Source organism: Melanerpes formicivorus, unplaced genomic scaffold, assembly GCF_026170545.1.
Source record: "Melanerpes formicivorus ecotype bairdi unplaced genomic scaffold, bMelFor1.0.p_v2 SCAF_38, whole genome shotgun sequence".
Lineage (NCBI taxonomy): Eukaryota > Metazoa > Chordata > Aves > Piciformes > Picidae > Melanerpes > Melanerpes formicivorus.
In genome coordinates this window covers 7,016,276-7,040,959 of record NW_027142390.1, presented here as the reverse complement: position 1 = coordinate 7,040,959, position 24,684 = coordinate 7,016,276, and the positions used below count along the sequence as shown (strand labels likewise).

At 41.4% G+C, this 24,684-nt stretch overlaps 1 protein-coding gene across 1 annotated transcript in view; it reads right to left on the bottom strand.

Annotated features, from left to right (window-relative positions):
- The window catches only part of LOC137450986 (sodium- and chloride-dependent GABA transporter 3), a 111,772-nt gene that overhangs the window by 62,000 nt on the left and 25,088 nt on the right, over positions 1 to 24,684 (bottom strand). Inside the window, exon 6 of the mRNA XM_068158050.1 lies at positions 19,246 to 19,378. Coding sequence (XP_068014151.1) covers positions 19,246 to 19,378 — 133 coding nt within the window. The remainder of the gene's footprint in view (positions 1 to 19,245; positions 19,379 to 24,684) is intronic.

The following is a 24,684-nucleotide window of genomic DNA, read 5'->3' as shown; positions in this document are numbered from 1 at the left end:
CAATCTCCCCTTGAACGCCTCCAGGGTCGATGACTCAACCACCTCCCTGGGCAACCCGTTCCAATGACGAATGACTCGCTCGGTGAAGAACTTCCTCCTCACCTCGAGTCTAAACCTCCCCTGATGCAGCTTGAGACTGTGTCCCCTCATTCTGGTGCTGGTTGCCTGGGAGAAGAGACCAACCCCTTCCTGGTTACAACCACCCTTCAGGTAGTTGTAGAGAGCAATGAGGTCACCCCTGAGCCTCCTCTTCTCCAGGCTAAACAATCCCAGCTCCCTCAGCCTCTCCTCATAGGGCTTGTCTTCAAGGCCTCTCCCCAGCCTTGTTGCCCTTCTCTGGACACGCTCAAGTGTTTCGATGTCCTTCTTAAACTGAGGGGCCCAAAACTGGACACAGTACTCAAGGTGCGGCCTAACCAGAGCAGAGTACAGGGGCACTATGACCTCCCTGCTCCTGCTGGCCACACTATTCCTAATGCAGGCCAGGATGCTATTGGCCCTCCTGGCCACCTGGGCACCAACATACTGTGTTCAAAAAAAACCCACCCTGCCTACCTGTAACCAAAGTTTCAAAGCAGGAGGAAAGAGGGGAAAAAAAAGTGGTAGAAGTTTTGACTCGGTGCTGAGTGCCCCAGTGCTCAAATCAGCAACCCAGGAATACAGCTAAATCAACAAGGAAGGAAAAAGTACCAAATGCAGACATCACCACTGCACCGCAGCAGCCTGCATTCCAGACTGAAGTGACTGAATAATTCACTTTGGATGATGAGCTCCTTCTCCCCATAAATATTCCTTAAGCAGCACCAAGTTTTCTAAATGAGTGTTAACTTCCAATTATTTCCCAGCTAATTAGCACAGCTGGTTTTGTTGCCAGATTGCCCATGACCATTGAAATCAAGATTGGTCTTATTTCTGCTAAAATTGCTCCTCAAGTTTGTTGGTTATTTTGATGGGGTCTACAGAGCTCATTCTTAATTAAAAAAAATAATAAAAATAATAAAAATGTATATTGCCCAGACCAAATGCAAAGTAGGATTTCCATGGATTTGCATTAAAATACCATAATTTAACAGATACTGCTGTCCCAAAGTGTTCAGTTGTCAGAGTACCAATAGAAACCCAGCAGAAATATTCATATATATGGTCTCAGAACATCCGCACTGCAGAACTGGTGCACTTCACAGTATCACAGTATCACTTAGGTTGGAAAGGACCTCGAGGATCATCGAGCCCAACCTATCAACACAGACCCCATGACTAGACCATGGCACCAAGTGCCACGTCCAATCTCCTCTTGAACACCTCCAGGGTCGATGACTCCACCACCTCCCTGGGCAACCCGTTCCAATGCCGAATGACTCGCTCGGTGAAGAACTTCCTCCTCACCTCGAGTCTAAACCTCCCCTGGCACAGCTTGAGACTGTGTCCCCTTGTTCTGGTGCTGGTTGCCTGGGAGAAGAGGCCAACCCCTTCCTGGCCACAACCACCTTTCATACCCCCTGCAACACCTGAGCTCCTTAGTTAAGCCCTCTTCTCAGCTTGGTGTTTGAATACAACTAGAGGGTGAAAAACTCCTCACATCTTTAGAAAGAAACCTTCTCATGTGAGTAGAAGGAAGCATCATTGATTTTGTTGAGAATGCCCAACAGATACAAGTGGGAAACACACTACAAAGTGCTTTTTGCTTTTCTCTACACAAACATCATCAGTAAAGCTCAACTGTGATGACAGGAGTACATGAAAGTGTTTATATCATGCCTAGCAGCAGTGAATTTTATTACATTATTTAAATCAGTTACATGAGCATTTGCATTTCAGCACTAAATAACGGTAAAAATGAATAAACAGATTCTTTCTTGAACCGACCATACACATGCACAGGTTAAGAATGATCTGACCACTTGTAAAGAATGTGCTGACTGAACAAGGACACATCCTGAGCTAAGAAACAGTGAGAATTAGTTATACTGTTCCTTAAATGTTACTATAATTTTTTGCTGTTAAATGTCAGAAGATGAGAACAGGAAGATTTACTTCCTAGACAAGTATCTACAGTGAATACAACTCAGAAACCCAGTGCAATGACTTTCACCCTCTCGGTGCTACTGTTGGTCAGTCTCCAAAGTTATGTTGTTCAAAAAGAGCATTCATCCCACACTTATTAACTGCTTGAGTGTACTCAGAAGAGTTCTGTTGATTAAAAAAGGAATAATTCTACACACTACTGTGCCTTAGAGTGTGCTATCTATTTGTGAGGAAGCATGCTTGACACCGTTGATGTATTGCTAACACACTACCAAACACAAAAATAGCAGCAGTTGTAAAGACAATGTGCCCGAACCTGTGAACAAGGGGAGGTCACCAGCGTCATTTTCACATTCAGAAAGTTGCAGAAAACCTTCAGTTAAATGAACACTACAATTTGGCAGACAGAGACAGCTCTGCCAGCCTAAATATAAAAGAAGCAATCCAATGATACCATCCAAGTATCGTTGTCTCTATTACCCAGGGGGGATATTTTTGTTTTGTTTAGGGTGGTGCCTATGTTTAGCCTGCATCTGCAGATAAACCATGGCAGGTATCCTATCACCCAGTGACCCCTCTCCAATAGAGAAAAGGAATAAGGGAAATAATTAAAATAAAACAAACAGATTGAATGAAATAACCAAACTAATACCAATATGAAACATAGGAAGTGATACCTAGCACAGCAAAGGTAGAGTAGTCACACTAAATGAAGAGGCAATCCTTACCATCAGGAATAGGGCCAGGAAGAGCCCAAGCCAGAGGAAGAGGCTAATCAGAAAGCCCTTGTTCTCACCCAGCATTGCCCCTTTAGACTGAGCATGACTTTCATGGTTCAGAATCCACCTGTAACCAGTTCAGCTCAGCTGCCCTGGCTGACTTTAAATTGTTAATGGGCTGCAGACCATGGCTGGTCTGGGATTCTGTCACAGCAAAATCAGGACAGGTGGGCATTGTGTCCCTGATGAGGTTATTGATTTACATTCATTATTTTGTTTCCTCCATACATGAGTGAGCCTTGAACTAGCATGACAAACAAAATAGTGATATCTTATAATTATAAATATGTAAAACATCCATCCTGCGGAAGGATCATTTTTTACTGGTTGATGGTAGGCTGAACATGAGCCTGCAGTGTGCCCAGGCAGCCAAGAAGGCCAATGGCATCCTAGCCTGCGTCAGGAACAGTGTGGCCAGCAGGAGCAGGGAGGTCATTCTGCCCCTGTATACTGCACTGGTTAGGCCACACCTCGAGTACTGTGTCCAGTTCTGGGCCCCTCAGTTTAGGAAGGAGGTTGAATTGCTGGAGCGAGTCCAGAGAAGAGCAACAAAGTTGGTGAGGGGTTTGGAACACAAGCCCTGTGAGGAGAGGCTGAGGGAGCTGGGGTTGCTCAGCCTGGAGAAGAGGAGACTCAGGGGTGACCTTATCACTCTCTACAACTACCTGAAGGGAGGTTGTAGACAGGTGGATGATGGTCTCTTCTCCCAGGCACCCAGTACCAGAACAAGAGGACACAGTCTCAGGCTGCACCAGGGGAGGTTCAGGTTGGATGTTAGGAAGAAGTTCTATACAGAAAGAGTGATTGCACATGGGAATGGGCTGCCTGGGGAGGTGGTGGAGTCGCCATCATTGGAGGTGTTCGGGAGGAGACTTGATGGGGTGCTTGGTGCCATGGGTTAGCTGTTTGGGTGGGTTGGATTGGTTGATGGGTTGGACACGATGATCTTGCAGGTCTCTTCCAACCTGGTTTGGTTTATTCTAATAAAGGTTGTTCTAATAAAGGTTATTTCTTTTGTTCACATTCAAGCATATAAAGAGGAAGACTTGCCCTGTGGCTGTGGGCAAGGAGAGAAGGACTGATAGGGAGGAAGCAAGCTTCAGCATCTTGGCTAAGCTCATCACTGTAAGCACAAGTGTTTATGTAGAGCATCCATCAAGGAGGGAATTTGCAGAGCCACAAATATCTCAAAGACTGCTATTTAATCAAGTAAAAGTCAAATTTAAAACTCAATCAGGCAGATTTTTAAATATAAATTAGAACTAATTAATCAACTGAACTCTTTTTCATTTTGAAAAGGTCTTTAAAAAGTTCAAGCTTTTATAAATCAAAGCTATTCCTTTTTGGAACTTTCCCAGATTTTCAGACTTCTGAATGCTATCTAGTTTTCCTTGATATACAGGAAGCCAGGTAATTAGTTACATACCTCCAGAGAAACCTGAATTTTGCTTAGAAACATTTAATATGGGATGGCTGATACTGATATAGGAAAATCTTGTTTCTATGAAAGTAATTTACAGAATTGGGTCAGAATTATCCCACACTAGCACCCACCTGAATTTCTAATTTTCTTACTTGGCTTACACAGGCAGAAATCTGGGACTTGATAGGGTGCTATATGAAGTTGCTTCCTTAGCTACTCTAGAAGTGCCTTCCAGATCTCACTGGAGACATCAGTCATTAGGGTCTGGCATATTCCAAAAATGTTCAATTTGTAAAGCAGAGAAAGATAGAAGGGTCAGGACAGGGCATGATTCTTAGTAAGCATCACAGAAAAAATTGTAAGATCTTAAGTCTGCAGTGGAATGAACTCAAAACTTTTGACCAATTCATTCATCTCATTGAGAGGACAATAAGGTTTGTTTGCCTTCAGACTATTCAGGCTGGATGTGAGGAGGAGGTTCTTCACCATGAGAGTGGTGAAACCCTGGAATGGGTTGTCCAGGGAGGTGGTCGAGGCCCCGTCCCTGGAGGTGTTTAAGCCCAGGCTGGCTGAGGCTCTAGCCAGCCTCATCTAGTGTGAGGTGTCCCTGCCCATGGCAGGGGGGTTGGAACTAGATGATCCTTGTGGTCCCTTCCAACCCTGAATGATACTATGATACTATTTGCCAGAGGACATGAAAGGGAGTTGTCCTGATGAATGTTGTCCTCATGTAATCACTAATTGCTCTGAAGAATGACTAGTTTCAGTAAATCAGAACATTGCTTATCATCTCTACCTCAGATTGCCTACTTGTCTCCACTCCCAAATGAACACCACCACTAAGGAAATAGAGATGGCTGCATGCAGACTGCAAAGTGGATACAATGCTATCCACCAAAAGCATCACTAGGTGAGATCTTCCCAGAAGATCTCCTCCTTCAAGTAGTCACAAAAGGTCCCTTCAAATTTATACCAAAACTAGTAACACATGAGATACTTTTTTGTTATGTAGGCCATCAATCTTCCAAAGGTTCAAATGTTAGTGGCCATTTCTAAATGATTTATCAATCAAGTCTGCACATCTTTCTCAGACTACCACAGCATTACAACTAGACTGATGCTGTGGTCCTGGAGTAGGCCCAGGAGGGCAACAAAGGAAGTGAAGGGTCTGGAGAACAGGTGTTGTGAGGAGCAGGTGAGCGAACTGAGATTTTTCAGCCAGGAGAAAAGGAGGCTCAGGGGACACTATCTCTGCACCTATGTGAAAGGATGTTAGAGTGAGGTGGGGGTCAGTCTCTTCTCCCAAGTGTTAGTTGGGACAGTTAGAGAGGAAATGGCCTCAAGTTTTGCCAGGTGAGGTTTAAGTTGAATATTAGAAGAAAATTCTTCTCTCAAAGGGTCCTCAAACACTGGATCAGGCTCCTCAGGGATCTGGTTGAATCCCCATCCCTGGAGGTGTTTCCAAGAGGCAGAGATGTGATGTTAAGGGAGCTGGTTTAGTACCCGACTTGGTAGAGTTAGAGAACAGTTTGACTTCAATAAACATATGTCTTTTCCAACCAGGAAAAAAAAAATTAAATGTGTGATTCCAGCATTATTTAATCTGTGCAGTAAAGGCTGTGGGGAAAAAAAAAAATAAAAGAAAAGACAAAAAAGTGATTTGTATACAATCAGGCATAAAAGACATTCCTATAGCACATTCTTCTTTCTTTCTGATAATTTTTGTAATCACAAAACTGCCTTGTGTATTGGGCTTCATGACCTTCAAAGGTCCTTCCTGACTGAAGCCATTCCATAATTCTATTGGGAAGCTGGGGATGTTTATAGGACAATAAAGAGCTTATCATATGTTATCCAAAAAGGTGTGTGCTCATCTGTCCAGAGGATGACAAACAAATTACTATCATCCACTGAGGAATACAGGCCCTTATCACCATGGTGACCACGAAGATATGTGTTCTCCATACAGTGTTTGGAACAGTACTTGTGTATTCTGTATAAAACTGCATTAGAAATATAATAAATAGCCTCACCACCTAAACTAACAAGCACAGTTATCACCCAGATCCCAGTTCTCCACATTTCCAGTCCCTATGGCTGCTATATCTATTAGAAAGTTAGTGACATCTTTATTTTGCTTAAAGGCAACTTCCCTACCAAAGAGCCTCAACATCTAGCTCTCAAATCACCTCAAGGCTGCCTTGTAGGACACTGATCTGACAGCATGCTGCAATTTAACTGTAGTTTTGAGCTGAGGTTCAGTCTGAGAAGTAGTGATGTGATGCATAGGAAATATAAGAGGAGTCACAGAATAAAGACACTGGGCTGGAAGACAGTGTGAGTTAAGAGTATGTTAGTGCAACAGATCTATCTTAGACATGTATTTTGATGTCTCTGCTCTGCCTTCATCCCTTCAGCTCACCAGAGACTTCTGACTGTCTGTTATGTGGATGTAAAGGAAGCTCTTCAGGGAATAGAGGCATCTCATTGTAGTCATCCAAGTCTTGGTACAGTGAGATTCTAACCTCAGAAAGGCACTCCAGGAACATGGGGAATACAAATCAACCTATAAAAATACTTACTGTCCTGGTTAGTTTGCTAGGACAGCAATGAACACATTCTATACCCACAGGAATTAACTCCAAGAACTTTTTATTACAGGTAATTCTTTGAGCCAGAATGTTACAGCTGTGCCTTTACACTTTCTATATATAACACAATCAAGCTTATAGAGAATGTTTTGAGAGGGTTTTTTTTTTCCTTTTCTTTTTTAACCACACAAATATTTCAATTGCCTAACATCACAAGTGAATAGCATATACATGCCAGCCAACTCACTACTTGTGGATGTGGTTTAGTTACCACAGAGCAGCAGCAGCTCTCTGAAGCTGCCTTTGTTGCTCCTGCAGCAATTTATTTCATTGAGCTTTCCCTTTATTAAGAGTGAGTTTGGATTCAATCCCTGCAAGTTGACACTGGGGTGGTATACAGAATTAAAGCTTGTAAATCTCACAAGAACAGGCTTGTACACAAAACTTCCACTACCAATGCACCTTGACATTGTAGACAAAGCATATAATGACTGCAGAAACTAAAGAGACTACCTTCCCACTGGCAGGAATTTCATTTAGTATCAACCTCTGCCTACAGTGCCATAGGAATGCATACCTATGAACTGCATTGTAAATCGAGAAGAATGAACTAGTCTTGAAGCTATCTAGAGTGGCACTAGATGAGAACAAATTAACTGGTGAGAGAAACAGGGGCTTGTGCCTTTTCTGTTTCAGCTGACAAAATAAGAAATTGAAGGATCACTAAGCGAGTTAGTGCTGTAAATGGGAGCCAACTCTCCTGTTTCTATATTTTAGTTGAGGGAACAAAGAGATACCTTGCATGCTCCTGCTGAAGAAGCAGCGCAAGCAATACTCCAAATACATAACCTAAGATCCAAAAAAGCAGTATCTATAGTGACTTGTGTACACACAGAGAGATTAAGGCTTGGGAAGCCACACAGGCATCTTTGTAAAACAGCTTCAGAAAGTTACGTATCACAGCTGCAAGCAGTGCGTCATGCCCCTGAAGGAATAAGGGTTTAGCCCTGACATGTGCATCAACAATGATCACAAGGAACAGAAACAACTTATATTCTGGCTTCTCGTTGAGGTTTCTCTGTGTGATATTTTTCTGTGATCATTTTGGAGTGGTTGGGGGGGGAGGCAGAAATAGAATCATAGAATGCATCAGGTTTGGAAGGGACCCTCAAAGGTCATCTTGTTCAACCCCCCTGCAGTGAGCAGGGACATCTTTAACTAGATCAGGCTGCTCAGGGCCCCATAAAGTTTGGCCTTGAATGTCTCCAGGAGTGGAGCCTTCAACACACCTCTGGGCAACCTATTCCAATATTTCACTACCCTCATTATAAAGAGCTTCTTCCTCACGTTCAACCTAAATCTACCCTGCTCCGGTTTAAAACCATTGCCCTTAAATGGTCCTAAATAGGACAATTCATAAGGAAGAGCAAGTTCTGTGGAAGAAGAAATTAAATATGAGGGAGTTATGTAGGAACAATTGATCACTGCTTTTCTAAAGTTGGGGGGTTTTGCTTGTTTGTTTGTGGGGTTTTGTTTGTTGTTTGGTTGTTTTGTTAATTGAGTCAGTGTATTTGCATCAGATATTGAGCTAGAAGTGCCTTCACCTTCAATTTTTTCAGCAAATTTCATTGCATTACTGTTACAAATATCACAGCTGGTCTTCTGTCCTTTGGCTTCCCCTCCACCTCCCTTTTCATTCATTAGATTGACAGATCTGGTGATTTCTCTGCTTAAATCATCTCACATCTGCATGTGCCCTGAGCTGTCCTTCAGTGAAAGTGAAACACACTTTGGACTTGCTTGGCCTGTGGACCAAGGCTTAGATCCACTCTAAGTAAGTACTCACATAAAAGTGGATCTCTGCTGTTAAGGTGCAGTTAAGGAGGAAAGAAATCATGAAGATCTGATTCTAATTTAAGTGACAAACAGAACTTTAGGAAAACCACTGAGAGGCACAAAACCCTCCGTTCTAAACAAAACTGAGGTGTCCTTAAATGCTCAGTGCACAGGAGAGTGAAAAAAATGCCGCAGTAGCCATTTTAAAACCTCACACAGAGGAGGCGGATAGCAGGAACTCTGCATGCATCTCATGAATGTTCTACTTTCTCCCTTTGAATACAGAGATCAGTCTTGGACAGAGTGCTAAAGCCTCACCATGAAGGGCTATTCTTTGCTGCTACTTTAGGCTAAAACAAAAGACACTTCAGGAGATACAATCATTGCTGCCTAGTTCCTTTTCCTGGGTTCCTACAATGGGCCCCAGTTCTTTTCCTTTCTTTTTTTCCTCTCCTTCCACACATCTTTCTCTTATTTTTCTCTTCTGTCCTTTTACTCTTTCTTTCTGCCTCATTGAATCCATTAAGGCCTTTATATAGCCTGCTATTGAGAAATAAATTTTCTTTGGGACCAGTGACTGAGTCTTAACTGCTGGCGAGCAAAACTTAACTCCTGATGGGAGGGAAGGGAAAATGATGAATAAAAGGTAGGAAAAGTCCATCTCTGAATTCAGGATCTCTGACCCCACTGGACACATGGCATTGTCTTGCTGGTAATCAGCTCAAGGAAAAGGAATATCCTAGTCCTAGCATGTTTTCCACCTCTTTCATGCATTAGTCTTGTTACATTCAGTTATCTTCCTGTTCATATTTTCAACTAGATCAACATTTTTTTTTCTATTATTTTGCCTGGTTTAGGTCCATATGCCAGTCCTCTTTGCACAGTTGTAAATTAGAAGGCACTGTCATCAACAAGGATGTGCCACTGTGAAAGAGACATAAAATTATGTCTTCTCCCAGTCAATACAAAATTATCCACAGTCAGAAATATAAGGAGCATTCAGGTCTGCCAATAGTGCAATAAACTATTTCAAAGATAGTAAAGCTGGATTCAACCCAAGTGCCTTGCAGCTTGGACTCAAACAGACCTGCATGCAAGCTGGAAAACCTGTACTGCTCTGGGATGATAAACTAGGTTTTACACAGGTGCACAGTGCAAAAGAAGTAAAGGAACTGCAGAAGGAGCAAGCAGAGGCCTGTCTAAGGACACAGAACAAAAACTAACACCAAGCTCTGTACAGCATACAAAAAGAGGTCAGCATACAAACAGGCCAGCTCAAGCAGGTGTATGCAGACTGGCATAGAAGCTGTTGGCTCTCCCTTCCTTACTTGTGGTGGGAAACTCCATGGGGTCAGTCTTTTGCCATGGGGATACATTCTAAAAACTATGACCTTGGCAGGTGATTCCCAAAATCTAAGGCTTGGAATGAAGGAGGGAAGCCCTCAGATCTTGAAGTTCTGCATAGCTGCTACATAAACTTGAAAGTATCTCAGCTGTCTGAGAGCCATGTAAAACAGTCACAAAATACAAATAAATATAAGTTGGAGAGAAAAGAGGGAAAAAAAAATATATGAAAACCAATTTACTATTTGCATGTTCTCTGTTGTTTCCTGTCTAGATCTGTATCACAGTACATTAGAGGTTGGAAGGGACCCTCAGAGATCATCGGGTCCAACCCCCCCTGCCCTAATGATCTTATCTGAGAGGATGACCAGGGAAACATCCATAAATTATCCTATGCTCCCCAGCACTGCAAATGTAGCAGGAGGAGGGAGCATGACTATAAAAAGTAAGGGGAGAATGTGGAGAGTTGAGCAGTGAGAGATGGCACCACGCTCAGCCAGCCAGAGCCAGACAGCTTGCAATTTGCATTTTGAAGTGTTCAGGCAAATGCTGGAGTTTTTCTCAATGTGAAAAGGAAAAAGGAAATGCAACCAATAGTTAAGTACAGTTGCAGGATTTATTTTTCTAGTAATGTATAGTGAGCAGTTTGATTTGTTGGAATAAACTCTGAGCAGCTGAGATGCCTACTTTGTGTTGAACTTTTCAGAACTACAGCCTGATGGAAGGGTTTCAGAAGCTCTTTAGATGGATTAAAACCAGGGCTCTACACTTTCAGTTAACACTTGCTAAAATGCAATACCAGTTAAATATCTTTTAGGACATTTCAGTGGCCATCTTATTTATTCAATGCAATCATCACCTCATTTATTATATATTACATTTTCCAATGGTTGTTTCCTGGCCATCACACTCACAGATTAACAATGATGCCCAAATTATTTCCTAAGACATTTTGTTATTATTGGGAATAGATCTATGTCAAGATGCCCCATTCAAGCAGGCTGTACCTTACCTTTTTATCCCTGGTGCTTTAATAGATAGACTTAATATGGTTTTCCTTAACATCTCTTGACAATTTAGACTTAAAAGGCCCTTCTCTACATTCAGGTCAGCAAATCAAACTGCTTAGTGGAGCTTATTAAGTAACAAAGAACAATGCAGCATTGGGAAGGACAACAGCCACGCAGTTACAAAGTTAATTTTAGAATGTTCAGCTTCAGCCCCTCATATTGATCACAGTTATAAAATGCACTTTGCAGCCTTTGCAGGACTCCTGTCTACATTTCAGATGTAAAGCTTAAATAAAACACCCAAACCAGGAAAAATCTGGGGGTTCAAATGGAACCTAACCAAGTTTGCCAAATGACATTTAGAATAAGACAGGTTTGCACCTAAACTCTTAAACAAAAAAGAGTTGCAGAGAATATTACAGATTAAGACAGAGCACATGTGAAAAGGAAAAAGAAAATATTTTGACAGCATAAGAATAAAATTCAATGATGCCATCAGTTCCGTTCAAGCCAATATCCTGCTTACTTCTGGTAGGTAAACTAGTACTGCTGCTCCTTTAAAAAAAAAGTAAGTTCTCTGCTTTCCTAAGGTGTTTATAACTTCTCCAGTGATGCCAGGGTAGATAGTGAAATACTTGAATTTATACTGAAAGTGACAAGCACCAAAAAAATTATAAAATAAATGGAGTGCCTCATACTTTCATGTTTATCTGTGACAACTAAATCACCAAGAAAGCTTGCAATGCCATTTCTGATACAATGATGAACTGAAAACTATCCTCTTCATTGAAGACCTCCTTTTCAGAGATGCAATGGATGAGTCAATCCAGTGATAAATCAGGAGAGAAGTCATCAATGTTTCATGAGGAGATACTGTGTAATCATTAATCTATTATTTTAGATTTTTACTTGCAGGACTATTTAATCAAAGATCTTACACAACTCATGTTTATGTAGAGAGATTAGCTGTATCAGTGTTTTTCTTTACGTAGCACTTAAACAGATGTGAGCACAGCAGCATCTTTCAGCAGCGCTTCCTGTGCTATGGTGAAGAGAGTACCTACAGAGTGAAAAAGGGTAGCAAGTGATAAGCAGAATCACATTAATATTTTCTAGCATGCTTTCAAGTTAAAGCTTGATGAGACAGCAAGCAAGACATTTGCAAAGTTGATTAAGATCAGGAAAAAAAACAAGCAAATTTGTTTTAGAGCAACATCCACAGCTTCTAGCAGGGGACACAGCCTCTTAACTCTAGTCATCTAGATTGTTTTGAAGACACTTAACACGATAAAGTTGATACCTTCTACATGTTCTTGTGTCAAGTCAGGACAACACTCCTGACTTTACCTTTCAGCATAGTTTCATAGTTTCATTCAGGGTTGGAAGGGACCACAAGGATCATCTAGTTCCAACCCCCCTGCCATAGGCAGGGACACCCTACACTAGATCAGGCTGGACAGAGCCTCATCCAGCCTGCTCTTAAACACCTCCAGGGACGGGGCCTCGACCACCTCCCTGGAAAACACATTCCAGGGTCTCACCACTCTCATGGTGAAGAACCTCCTCCTCACATCTAGCCTGAATCTCCCCACCTCCAGCTTCATTCCATTCATCACCCTCTCCTTCTGGTGTAGTTTGAAAGTATACCAAGAGGAGAGACAGCATGAAGTTAACATACTCTTAAGATCAGGATGATGTTGAACTCAATGCAAAGAGTAGGAAAGCATCAAAAGATCCAGAAGTCAGAATCAAATAGAATAATAGTGATTACTGAAGACTGCTTCTGCAACACAAATCTATTTCAGCAAAATTTGAAGAATAGACTCTTAATGAGATTTGTTTGATCAGTTGTCCCATGGCTGTGTGACATACTCTATGTTGGTTAACTGCCACCCCCAGTCAGGAATAGGGCAGTCCAGCTGACAGAGGAGAAAAAGAGATTGAAAAAAAGAACCCCCCCACAAACATCCAGCTCTTAACTTAGCTTTGTTAATGTAAAAGTATTTTCAAGTTCTTCTGTGTGCAGGAATAACTTCAAGCACTCAAACCCATGCTACACAGTAACACAGGTGATACAAAAGTGTGTTTTAATCAGGAGTGGATGGCAGAAGTATGACAAACGCAACAAAACAATACCAGTAAAATTCAGTAGCAAAATTAAATACTGTAATGAACCTACATGTAGGAATTAATAAAGGAATACAGAGGAGTACAATCATGAGAAATAGGTTGCCCATAGATATGTGAAATCTCTGCCCTTGGAGGCTTATAGGACACAGCCAAAACACTGAGAAAACTCTTCTGAGTTCAGTGTTGATGCTTTATTGATAAAGGACTTTCCAAGATCCCTTCCAAACAGTACCATTTTGTGATTCTGTTAGTCCACATTCCTGACAGGGGTCTAAACTAACAGTATCACAGGGATGTGTTGATGCATTCAGAAAGTAAGCATGATGCCTGAACAGAAAAGGAAAAGACTGATAAATGAGACAGAGACTAGCATAATGCCTGTATGCAACCCTCAGTCTACCAGCCTCCACACTTCAAAGGGCTCATGCAGAAGTTAATACAAGCGAGGACTCACTATAAGCTCAAAGGGGTAACCACTGCCTGAAAAAAAACACCAAACCATACTCTCACTAACATAAATAAATAAATAAATAGATTGAGGATTACTTCCTTTAGCAAGCAATTTAGCAGAATCCATTAGGAAATTCCAGTGTCCCTTTCTCAAAGTTTAAAGAACAAGGACATTTAGTAAAATAAATAAATAGCCAAGATTGTAGCCCAGAGGAGAGGGACTTGGGGGTGCTGGGGGACAAAAAGCTCAACATGAGCTCTCAATGTGCACTTGCAGCCCACAAAGCCAATCAGATCCTGGGCTGTATCAGGAGAAGTGTGGCTAGCAGGTCGAGGGAGGTGATCCTCCCCCTCTACTCAGCCCTGGTGAGACCTCACCTGCCGTACTGTGTCCAGTTCTGGAGCCCCTATTACAAGAGGGATGTGGAGGTGCTGGAAGGTGTCCAGAGAAGGGCCACGAGGATGATCAGAGGGCTGGAGCACCTCTCCTATGAGGACAGACTGAAGGAGTTGGAGCTGTTCAGTCTGCAGAAAAGAAGGCTCTGAGGTGACCTAATTGTGGCATTCCAGTATCTGAAGGGGGCCTACAGGAAGGCTGGGGAAGGACTTCTCAGGATCTCAGGTAGTGATAGGACTAGGGGGAATGGAATGAAGCTGGAGGTGGGGAGATTCAGGCTAGATGTGAGGAGGAGGTTCTTCACCATGAGAGTGGTGAAGCCCTGGAATGGGTTGTCCAGGGAGGTGGTCGAGGCCCCATCCCTGGAGGTGTTTAAGAGCAGGCTGGATGAGGCTCTGGCCAGCCTGATCTAGTGTGGGGTGTCCCTGCCCATGGCAGGGGGGTTGGAACTAGATGATCCTTGTGGTCCCTTCCAAACCTGGATGATACTATGATACTATGAAGATCCAAAAAAAGAGCTGGTTCCCCAGTACCTGAATGTTATATGAAGCAAAATTGGCAACACTCAGCAACTATGTAGATAGATACATTACAGAAATAATCAGAATCATTAGCATTAACAATCACAAATATTTCAGAAAAAATAAGATATTAAACCAGGCTTGAATTACCAGAGTATAGAATGATACTTCAAATATTTAGGAAATGAACTTTCTTTGGTCTTCTACATAGTTCTTCCCTCATCTTGTGGAAGCCATTAGGATGCATAAGATGGACAACAAGCTCATCAAGTTTCAACATACACCTAACACTATGATAACACCACCTTGTCCTGGCTTTTTCCTTTTCCTGGGTGGCCTGCCCTAGGTGATCCTGCTCTGGCAAGGAATTTGGACCCTGTGATCTTCAGAGTTCCATTCCAACCCCTACCATTCTAGGGATCTATAATTTTAACTCTGACTTTCTCATTCACAGGCCCTGCATTTAGTATATATGCAACATTTGAAGTATGAAAGCTACCATATAAATAACTTCAGATCTAGGATTAAATAATTAACACCAAGGACCTCAGAAAAGGCACAAATATGTTTCTCCTGAAAGCCACCAGAACCACCTGAAATTGTTTTGGCATTACAGATCTGCTGGAATGAAAAACTCAAATGTTTTGTGAGAAGGTGATGACTTTCAAGAACATAATGGAAAAGTTTGAAACATCTCACTAACAGCGTCACAAGCACTTTATTTGGAGTTAAGCTTTACGTTAGATTTAATATAGTTAATATCTTAAAGTATTAAATATTCATCGTCTGAGTAGATGAGTTCTGTGGTAGTGCCAGTTGAAAAATGATGGGTTTATTTTATGACAGCTTTTAAGGCTTGGATGAAGAGGAAAAAAAGAGGAAGAGAGTGAACCAACCTCTTGAATATTTCACAGAAGGCAGCTGTATAAGGATGGTAAGTCTCTCTCTTCCCTTCCTAATTTTGTCTCCTTGCCCTCTTTCTCTCCACCTATTCTGTCCCACAGAATTCCTTTGAACATGTTTCCAAGCAGGAGGAAAATTTAAGAAGTTTTCTGCTTTAAGTGGGTTATTTAATTGAAATTACTCAATCCAATTCAATTATATAGCAAATATAACAGGCTAGCCTAAAAACACTTTTAATACTATGAGAAAAACCTATAAGCAAATTTTAAGTGTTTCCTGGAAACAAGCATGTAATAAATTCAATCCAGTGTGAAGGACTAAGACTGATCTTGAAAATTAACTTTTGAAATATCAATATATCAAAAAATGGAAACTGCAGCCCAGAAATCTGGCCTTGTGGTGGGGGTCTCTGGGGTATTTCTTTTTTGGGTGGGAGGTGAGCGTGGGGTGGCACCTTGAAGGACTGGACAAACGTCCAGAGCGTGATGTGGATGGTGTAGCCCTGGTGCAGCAGCATGCTGAGCCTTGTGTGATGGAACACCTGCAGGAAGCTCAGATTGATGAAGTTGTTCTGGGAGGCACACAGGGTGGTGACATCAGGTCTGCTGCTGGTGGTTGACCAGGTCCCACCAGATAAGGACACAGGGGGTTTGACAGGTGCCACCTACCCCAGGCTCATTCACCAGTCATTGTGATGTTTCCCAGTACCATCACAAAGTTGAAGAAGTTCCAGGTGTCACATAAATGATTCTGGGAAGGGGACAGGGGGCAAGGGGCAGTGGGGAGGCCATTGGGGTCCCACCAGTACCCCTGTACTGGATCCTAGGATACCACCAGTCTGCTATTTCTGTTTCACAGGATTTCATTCCCATGTAGCATCCACAACACCTGACTGCAATGTCTTTGTTTAGGTGGTCTGGGAAGGCAGTGAGATGGCACAGATTTCCAGTGTCTTTGGCTGTAATAAGTGTGGCAAGTATAAGAATGTGAAAATGCTTAAATATGTCTAAGGAAAGAAAGGTAATACTGGGAACCAATTACAATGTCATCCATTCATCTGGTAAAAAGCTTTCCTTCCTAATTACAAGAACAGAACTGGAAAAAACAAACAATTATGAACGATCCTTACTGTGTACTATGCTGTGCAACCTGCTTTAGGTGAACCTGCTTCAGCCTAGGGGCTGGACTAGATGATCTCCGAAGGACACTTCCAACCTCTACCATTCTGTGACCCTGTACTTCTTGAGAAACAAAAGACCCTCTGCATAGGCAGACTGCTGAACACCACAATGTCTCCCAAGGAACACAGCAATTGACTAGGCTGCTTCTTCAGGATTTGTGGAAACAGAACTGCTGCTTACAGTAACCTGACCTAAATAATGCAAATATATGATGAGTCTACTTCTTAAAGAACCCTGATTTTTTATTTCCATTTTTTTGTTTTAATTTGTGAAGTTGAATCCTGGATATTAATTCAATTTAGTAACTGCATCCAGTAAGGTGGCTGTCAAAATCACACTGAAATAAAATAACATTTATTCTACCTATCAGGAAGCTGAGATTTTAGCTAAGCTATTGAAAGGAAAAAAACAACCAAAAAACCAAAAACCCTAATGTCAAACAGCTGAGATTTTAACTAAGCTGTGGAAAGAAAAAAACACCAAAACCAAAAAACAAACCAACAAACAAAACCCCCAATGTCAAACAGGTCACTCTCACTTCACTTCAAAATGCAAGATCTATATAAGAAGTGCAAGAAACTGATTGAATCTCTTGTGATATGCAGAGGAAGAACAATAAACATGTAAATCACAGAAATGAGTAAAGATACCCATTCCAAAATCACCAGCTCTCCCTCTCAGCAAATGATTTCTACCAGTGCTATTTTTCCTAAGTGCAGTTTTGCACTGCCTTGCGTGCATGCACACATGTGCACTCGCAGGACATGTTTTTCTCCCTCCACCCTTGGGTCAGATTATACTATGGTAGAATAGATCTCCGTCTTCAGACAGTCTTTCTGATGGGAAGAAGAAAATAGTTGTGCTCAGTTTCATTTCTTCACTGCCAGCTGTAGCTCCTCAGACAACTCTGAACCACTTTTGTACCTCCCTGGAGTGCATGCTTCAAAGACATATGGACATCTATCTTGTCATTCCCTTACATCACCCTTTCTTCTCTCCATTTTTCTCTTTATGTTTTTTCCCTTCTCTGAACACGCTTACATGTATTTCAAGACAGTCTTTCTCAGCATTTTTCTTGCAGTGACTCAATAAAAGAAGGGCTATATAAATCAGTGCCTGCAAATACTTAGACGAAAAATGCAGTACCAGATTGACTGGCACAGTTGGCAAAGGCAGGCAGAACTCAGCAAAGGATTTCTACCAAAATTTTGATAGGCAGAAGAATGTGCGTGCTTGAGAAAGCTGAAACCCCACGCTACATTTCAAATATTTCAGCTACAAATGTAAGCTGCTAAACCAGAAAGAAACAAAAATACCCAGCCACACTTGCAAACTAAATAATAAACGTACATTAAGTGGACAAAATACTTCAACCCAGTATTTGTTTTCCTTAGATTCTTCAGTTCCAACATGAGAAACCAGTGCCACTTTTTTAGAGCCTCCCACCCCATCCAGAACTCTGGCTCTTTTCCTCTCTCTCTTTAGCTGATTAAACATACACTCCACTCAGATCTACATCTGCTCCTACTCCAGGGACAAACTCTCCATCATCCCATGACTTAGGCTGTGCAAGAGATTCTTTGTTGAGTAACCAGTATGGAATAACATTCACTCAAAGAGTTAGAAGTGTACAGAGTAGTTTGCCCTTTCCCCCCCAGCTTTAGCCCTCCAGGGTTTTTCATTGGTTCTGCTTTCAGTGTTTTAGTTGCATTCATTTAGCTTGCATCTGTTGCAGTGTGCATGTATTTCTAAACGTGTGCCATTTACTTGTGTGGCTGAGTTTCAGTTCCTGTCAGCCTGAAACAAAATGTGAATATTAGATACCTCAACAGAACACAGTACTAATGTCAACAGTGTAGTCTGCTCAATTTAAAAGAAACAAAGCAAAACAAAACCAACCTGCCAGAGAATTGCTTCAGTTGGAAAAGACCTCCAATATCATCAAATCCAACCATTAACCTAACAGCACCATGGCTAGTAAACCAAATCATGGGAAAAGTAAATCATGAAAGCCAAGAGGAACAAAACAACACAAAGTATGAATGATTCTTAATTACCTTGGGTTATAATTTAAATGCCCCCAAGCATAGTTACCTACAGCAAGGTAAGATGCAAGTGAAAAAGCCTCAAGTTTCACTAGGGGAGGTTTAGGTTGGATATTGGAAGAATTATCTTTCTATACAGAAAGAGTGATTGCGCTATGGAATGGGTTGCCCGGGGAGGTGGTGGAGTCGCCGTCATTGAAGGTGTTCAGAAGGAGATTTGATGGGGTGCTTGGTGCCATGGGTTAGCTGTTTGGGTGGGTTGGATTGGTTGATGGGTTGGACACGATGATCTTGAAGGTCTCTTCCAACCTGGTTTGGTTTATTCTAATAAAGGTTTATCTTCACTCAAAGGGTTCTCAGCCACTGGAAGAGGCTGCCCAGGGAGATTGTTGAATTCCTGTCCCTGGAGGGGAACCCTGGAGATCCCCTGGAGATGTGGTGCTAATGGACATGGTTTAGCCCCAGGCTGGGCAGAGTTAAAGAATGGTTGGACTCTGAATGGTCCTTTTAAGCTGAAATCATTCTATGAAATTGTCTAATTCTGATTAAAATAAATAGATATGGCAACACGGGCTTGGAGCACAGCTGATGCATTGAATTTTAACCTCACCTTTCCAGTAGACTTCGTTCCTTTCCAAATGCAAAAATAGCAGATAGTCCAAGCAGCAAGGAGGCACAGTGCAAGTTCCCAGCGAAGATTCCCAATATGTTCAATTCCATCAGATATAGCCAGCACCCTTCGTCTTCCCAGAAACAAGGAAAGAAAAAAAATAATAGTAATATTGAAGCAAAACAGCACTAGGTGTAAAACACTGGGCTAAAACCAAATCAATTGCACCCAAGAAGACCACTGAAACTGCACCATGCTAAGACAGAAGGAAAAGCAGATTATTCCCAATGAATTTTGCATTTGGTAAAACATGAACAAATTTCTGATTTTTCCAGGGTAGTGATAAAATCCTAACAAAATAAAATAAAATAGCTTTTGTATAAAGTCAAGAAAAACCCACACCTCGAGTCCTGTGTCCAGTTCTGGGCCCCTCAGTTTAGGAAGGATGTTGACTTGCTGGAACGAGTCCAGAGAAGAGCAACAAAGTTGGTGAGGGGTTTGGAACACAAGCCCTATGAGGAAAGACTGAGGGAGCTGGGGTTGCTCAGCCTGGAGAAGAGGAGACTTAGGGGTGACCTTATCACTCTCTACAACTACCTGAAGGGAGGTTGTAGACAGGCAGATGATAGTCTCTTCTCCCAGGCAGCCAGTACCAGAACAAGAGGACACAGTCTCAGGCTGCACCAGGGGAGGTTCAGGTTGGATGTTAGGAAGAAGTTCTATACAGAAAGAGTGATTGCCCATGGGAATGGGCTGCCTGGGGAGGTGGTGGAGTTGCCATCATTGCAGGTGTTCATGAGGAGACTTGATGGGGTGCTTGGTGCCATGGGTTAGCTGTTTGGGTGGGTTGGATTGGTTGATGGGTTGGACGTGATGATCTTGAAGGTCTCTTCCAAGCTGGTTTGGTTTATTCTAAATAAATAAAGTTTATTCTAAACGCCCCAAAAAAATCTCTTTGAATTAATAACTGACATATATAAGCCCAAAATAAAATACTGGACTCTTTTCAGAGGATAAAGGGGGAAAAAATAATCTAATTTAATGCTAGTTTCCAAAAATCTGGAAAAACATTTTATTCATAAGAATAATTGGGGGTTTTGATATAGGAATGATGCACTAATCTGGGAGATGAGTGACCCTTTCATGCCCTTTCCTTTTTCCTTTCAACAAATATGTTAAACAAAATATAAATGATTTACCAGGACATGCATTAAAAAAAAATATCTACTGGTTGTATGGATGAAGAGGTTAAAAGGAAGAGCAGAAATGTATTCCTCTAACACTCAATGATTTCATGAATTCTCTTGAGATTTTTCAATTGCACTTATGTCTGAAAGAAATCCTATAGATAAAGTCCCTTTTTTCCCCCCCAGGAATTTCACTTTTCCATAGTAATAAAAGTGTGACTTAACCAATGTGTGAGGTCAGGAGTTGTTATGAATTTAAACTCCATACATTCAGAGACTTGGAACACCTTTTGGCTTTTAAATGTCTAAAAGCAAGCAATAACATAATTGTAACTTTCTGGAAAGGCTAACTCAACTTCAGCCATTCATGCTTTTTACTGACTTAATCAGATCTCTTGAAAGCCTGGTCACAGCTCATTCCATGTGTGTTTCAATAGAGCTGTTTGCACACCTGTACACACACATATACACACGCACAAACAAAAGTTTCCAACAGTCAACCTTACATAAATTATCCTTGGCACAGTTTCCTGTGGAATCTGTTACATGTTATCTATACAACCATAGAGACCATAGGCTTATACTATTCTTCCCAGACAGATTGGAGGGAGTCTGGAGAAAAGGAGGCTGAGGGGAGACCTGGCTCTCTACAACTTCCTGAAAGAAGGTTGGAGTGAGGTAGCAGTTGATCTCTCCACCTTAATGACATGTGATAGGATGAGTAGAAACAGCCTCAAGTTGCGCCAGGGGATAGGTCAGGTATTAGGAACAATTTCTTCACTGAAAGGTTTGGCAAGCCCTGGAACAAGCTGCCCAGAAAAGTGATTGTATCATCATCCCTGAAGATATTTTTGAAAGCATGGAGATGTAATTCTGAGGGACATGGCTTAGCAACAGACTTTGGACTGTTGAGTTAATGGTTGGACTCAATCTTAAAAGTCTTTTCCAGCCTAAACAATACTATGACTGCAATGCAAACACATTAACTGAATTTCACAGCTGTTGTGATATAGCTAAAATCCCTGTAACAATAATAATTACTGTATTGTATGTATCATTGCCACAGATATAGTTATACAGATAACATAATTAATCATAATAAAACATATTCAGGTCAAGAGATGAGTATTACGTTTAGATAAGTCGAACCTACAATTAGCCAGATGGATTAATTGTTCCTTTTGCATCTGATTCAGGCATTGGCTGAAGAGATCAGTTATGGGAGTTTAAAGTATGATCACAGAACTCAAGGCCATGCCTAAATAAACAAACATTGGGGCTGCCAGAGGAGGAATTGAATCTGCTTCTTTCTGCTTTCAATCCAGAATCATAGAATCATTGAAGTCCAACTGTACCCCAGCAACCATGACCACAAAATTCTATTCTGAAGAGCCACATTTACACACTTCTTGAACACCTCAAGAGAAGTTCCTTCACCTGCCTTTGAGGATAGAGAACAAGGATGAAGATGTCAACATGAATAGTGTGGGAATATGAAGAGATCTATCACACAGCCTTTCAGAACGCTGTACAGATGCTGCAGAACTTGATCAACCTTTCATACATTTCAGGAGCTGCAGCTGCTGTTCCCGCTGCAGCCCTGGGGTGTAGCCATTCACAACAAACGTCCTAAAAGCTGACTGGTTAGCTAAGGCAGAGCAAAATTTAACAGATGAAAGAAAATAAAATTAAATTTAAAAAAAAAAATAAATCACAGAAAGGCTTCAAATCTCCAATGCCTGAAGTGTGTCTTTTTATTTTCAAATGAATAGAGAGGTTTAAAGAAATAAGGGTTGGGGGGAGAAGGGTTAGACAAACTTCTGCAATTGAAAGTGTTATGGGCTTGAAAGTAAAATAGCTTCCACCTTGCCCAGGTTTCCTCCTCATGCAGTAACTGCCTTTATTCTGCAAAGCTTCTCCCACCATCTATCATAGAATATTTTAGCTATCTAAACCTTGCAAAAAGCCTAAGGAACTGTCATCAAACATGAAGAGAAGTGGCTTTTAATGAAGGATATATTTTAATCAAGAAGAGAAAGTATGTATTTTATATCTGCAGCCTATAATTGAAAAATAACATTGCTGAGCCATAATTATACAAAAAGGCTGATAAAAATAGATTTAGAATTCAAATTCTTCAAAGCAATTCAACAGATGATATTATGGAATTTGGCTTAAGGTTCTGTCCATTCTCTTTATAAATGTTCATTTAAGAAAGCAAAAGAAATCTTTGAATTCTTATCTCACCTTGGATTTATGGTGTGAAGATGGCTGCAGTATCATAAATCAATTCTATGAGAAAATCTGTGAGTTTATTCAGCTGCTGTCTGCCATTGAGCCACACTAACCCAGTGCTGTGCCTGGGCTAATTATTACAAGTAGTTCTTTGTGATACATGTACAGCTGTGCTCCTTCGGTACACAAGCTAGCCAGTTCACACAGCCTGGAACCTCTGCACGAGAGCCTATCAAATCACATAGGTAAGAACATCATGACAAAATCTGCTAACAACAGGGGAACAAACCTCCAGCAACAGGACTGGCTCCTGGAGAACTGGTACATTTAAAAATGGCCAGCAACTTCCTCACATGAAAATTTGTGCACATCTGTATGGATGGTGAACTGCATCTCACCAGCCACTAATTCCCATGAATGCCACCTGCCCAGTCTCACAACATCTCTTAATACTCATGTCCTGCCAATACTTATGCACAGGGCTACAATCATTCTTCAACATCCAGATCCATGGAACTGTCAACTGAGACATCAATCTTTATTCAGCTGTCTTGTAGTGTGGTTGCAAAGCTGCTAGCTTGCAGAATAGGAGACGTGGAAAGCAGTCAATAATTCCACAGTGCTGCCACCACACTGCAAACCAGCAAGCATGATGAAGTACATGGCAGACATGTTGGCATGTTCATGGCTCAAACTGGGTTTGCAGAATTACTTCAGATTTACACTGCAATTCAGGTCCAGCTGTCAAAGTAATCCATTTTAGCAGCCAGCCACTTAAATTACTACAATCCTCTTCCCTAACTGCACAATAGCTTCTTAATGTTGTTATTCTCTCTCTTTCCATCATGGCCAGAATGTTTCCTACAACAAAAGAAAACTTTGTCTTAAGAACAAAAATTGTCAATGAAAAATTTGAGATGAGGATTTTTAAAAGCAACAGGTTTCTGGAAGCTGCCTGCAGAGAGTCAATGCTCAGCCTTTTCTGAATGTTCTGTGAGCAGTCCCTAACAGCAGAGACACCTACCATACCCATCCAAAAATCTCAGCCTGATTCTTTTGTAATGAGTGTCATAGAAATCCTGCTGCTCCCATTTAAAAAAGACCCATAATGCCAATCACCTTCAACTGTTACAACCTTAAGTATTTAAATGCACAGAACGGCTGTAAATTGTTTAGTTTGTTTTTATTTGTTCAAGCAGAACAATGGTTTAGCAGGAAAGTAAACAGGAGCAAGTCCAGAACATATAATGAAACTATCACCTAACGTTTATGCAAAGAATAGATCCAAGGAAGAGCAAGTTAGAGGCCAGCAGTGGTTTCTTCAACAGGCACAACACAGCTCTCCCTAATGTCCATGAAACCATCTGAAACAGCAGCAGCAGATGCAGGTTTGAAGGGAAGAGGCACTCAGAACATGAAAGACTTCTCACAAAGCCTCAGTTCTGTCTGACTGTAGATACCCACATATCTGACTTTGTTCTTCAACTTAAAACAAAACAAGGAAAAAAGGGGGAGTGTTTTAAAGGTACATGATTTTCTCCTGTCCAAGGAGTGAGGTTGATAGATTTAACAGTCAGAAGATAACAGAGCTGATTGCAGCTTCATGCTCCTCAGCAGTTCATCTTCGATCTAAAAGCTGCCATGACCTCACATAAATCCCACAAACAAACAAAAAAGTGATAGTGTTGCAACTCCCCTACATTACCTTGTTCTCCTCACCTCTTAATGCAGGGAAAGATAAAAGAGGAGCACAAAAACCAACCTTGAAAGCAATACTTTCTGATTTGATATAACAACCATTGGAGAAAGAGGAGATCTATAGTGAGATGCTCAGGAATGGAAAAACTTGTTTCAGCATTTATTAAAGAAGAGCAGAGGGGAGTAATTTCTAGTATTGTGCAAGGTATGTGGAGGTAATGGAAGGAGGTTATGAACATGGTCATTTCAAGTGAAATTATTCTTGAACAGAGGGCCTCAGCGTCACTCTAAGCACTCCCAGGTCCTCTAAAAGAAGACA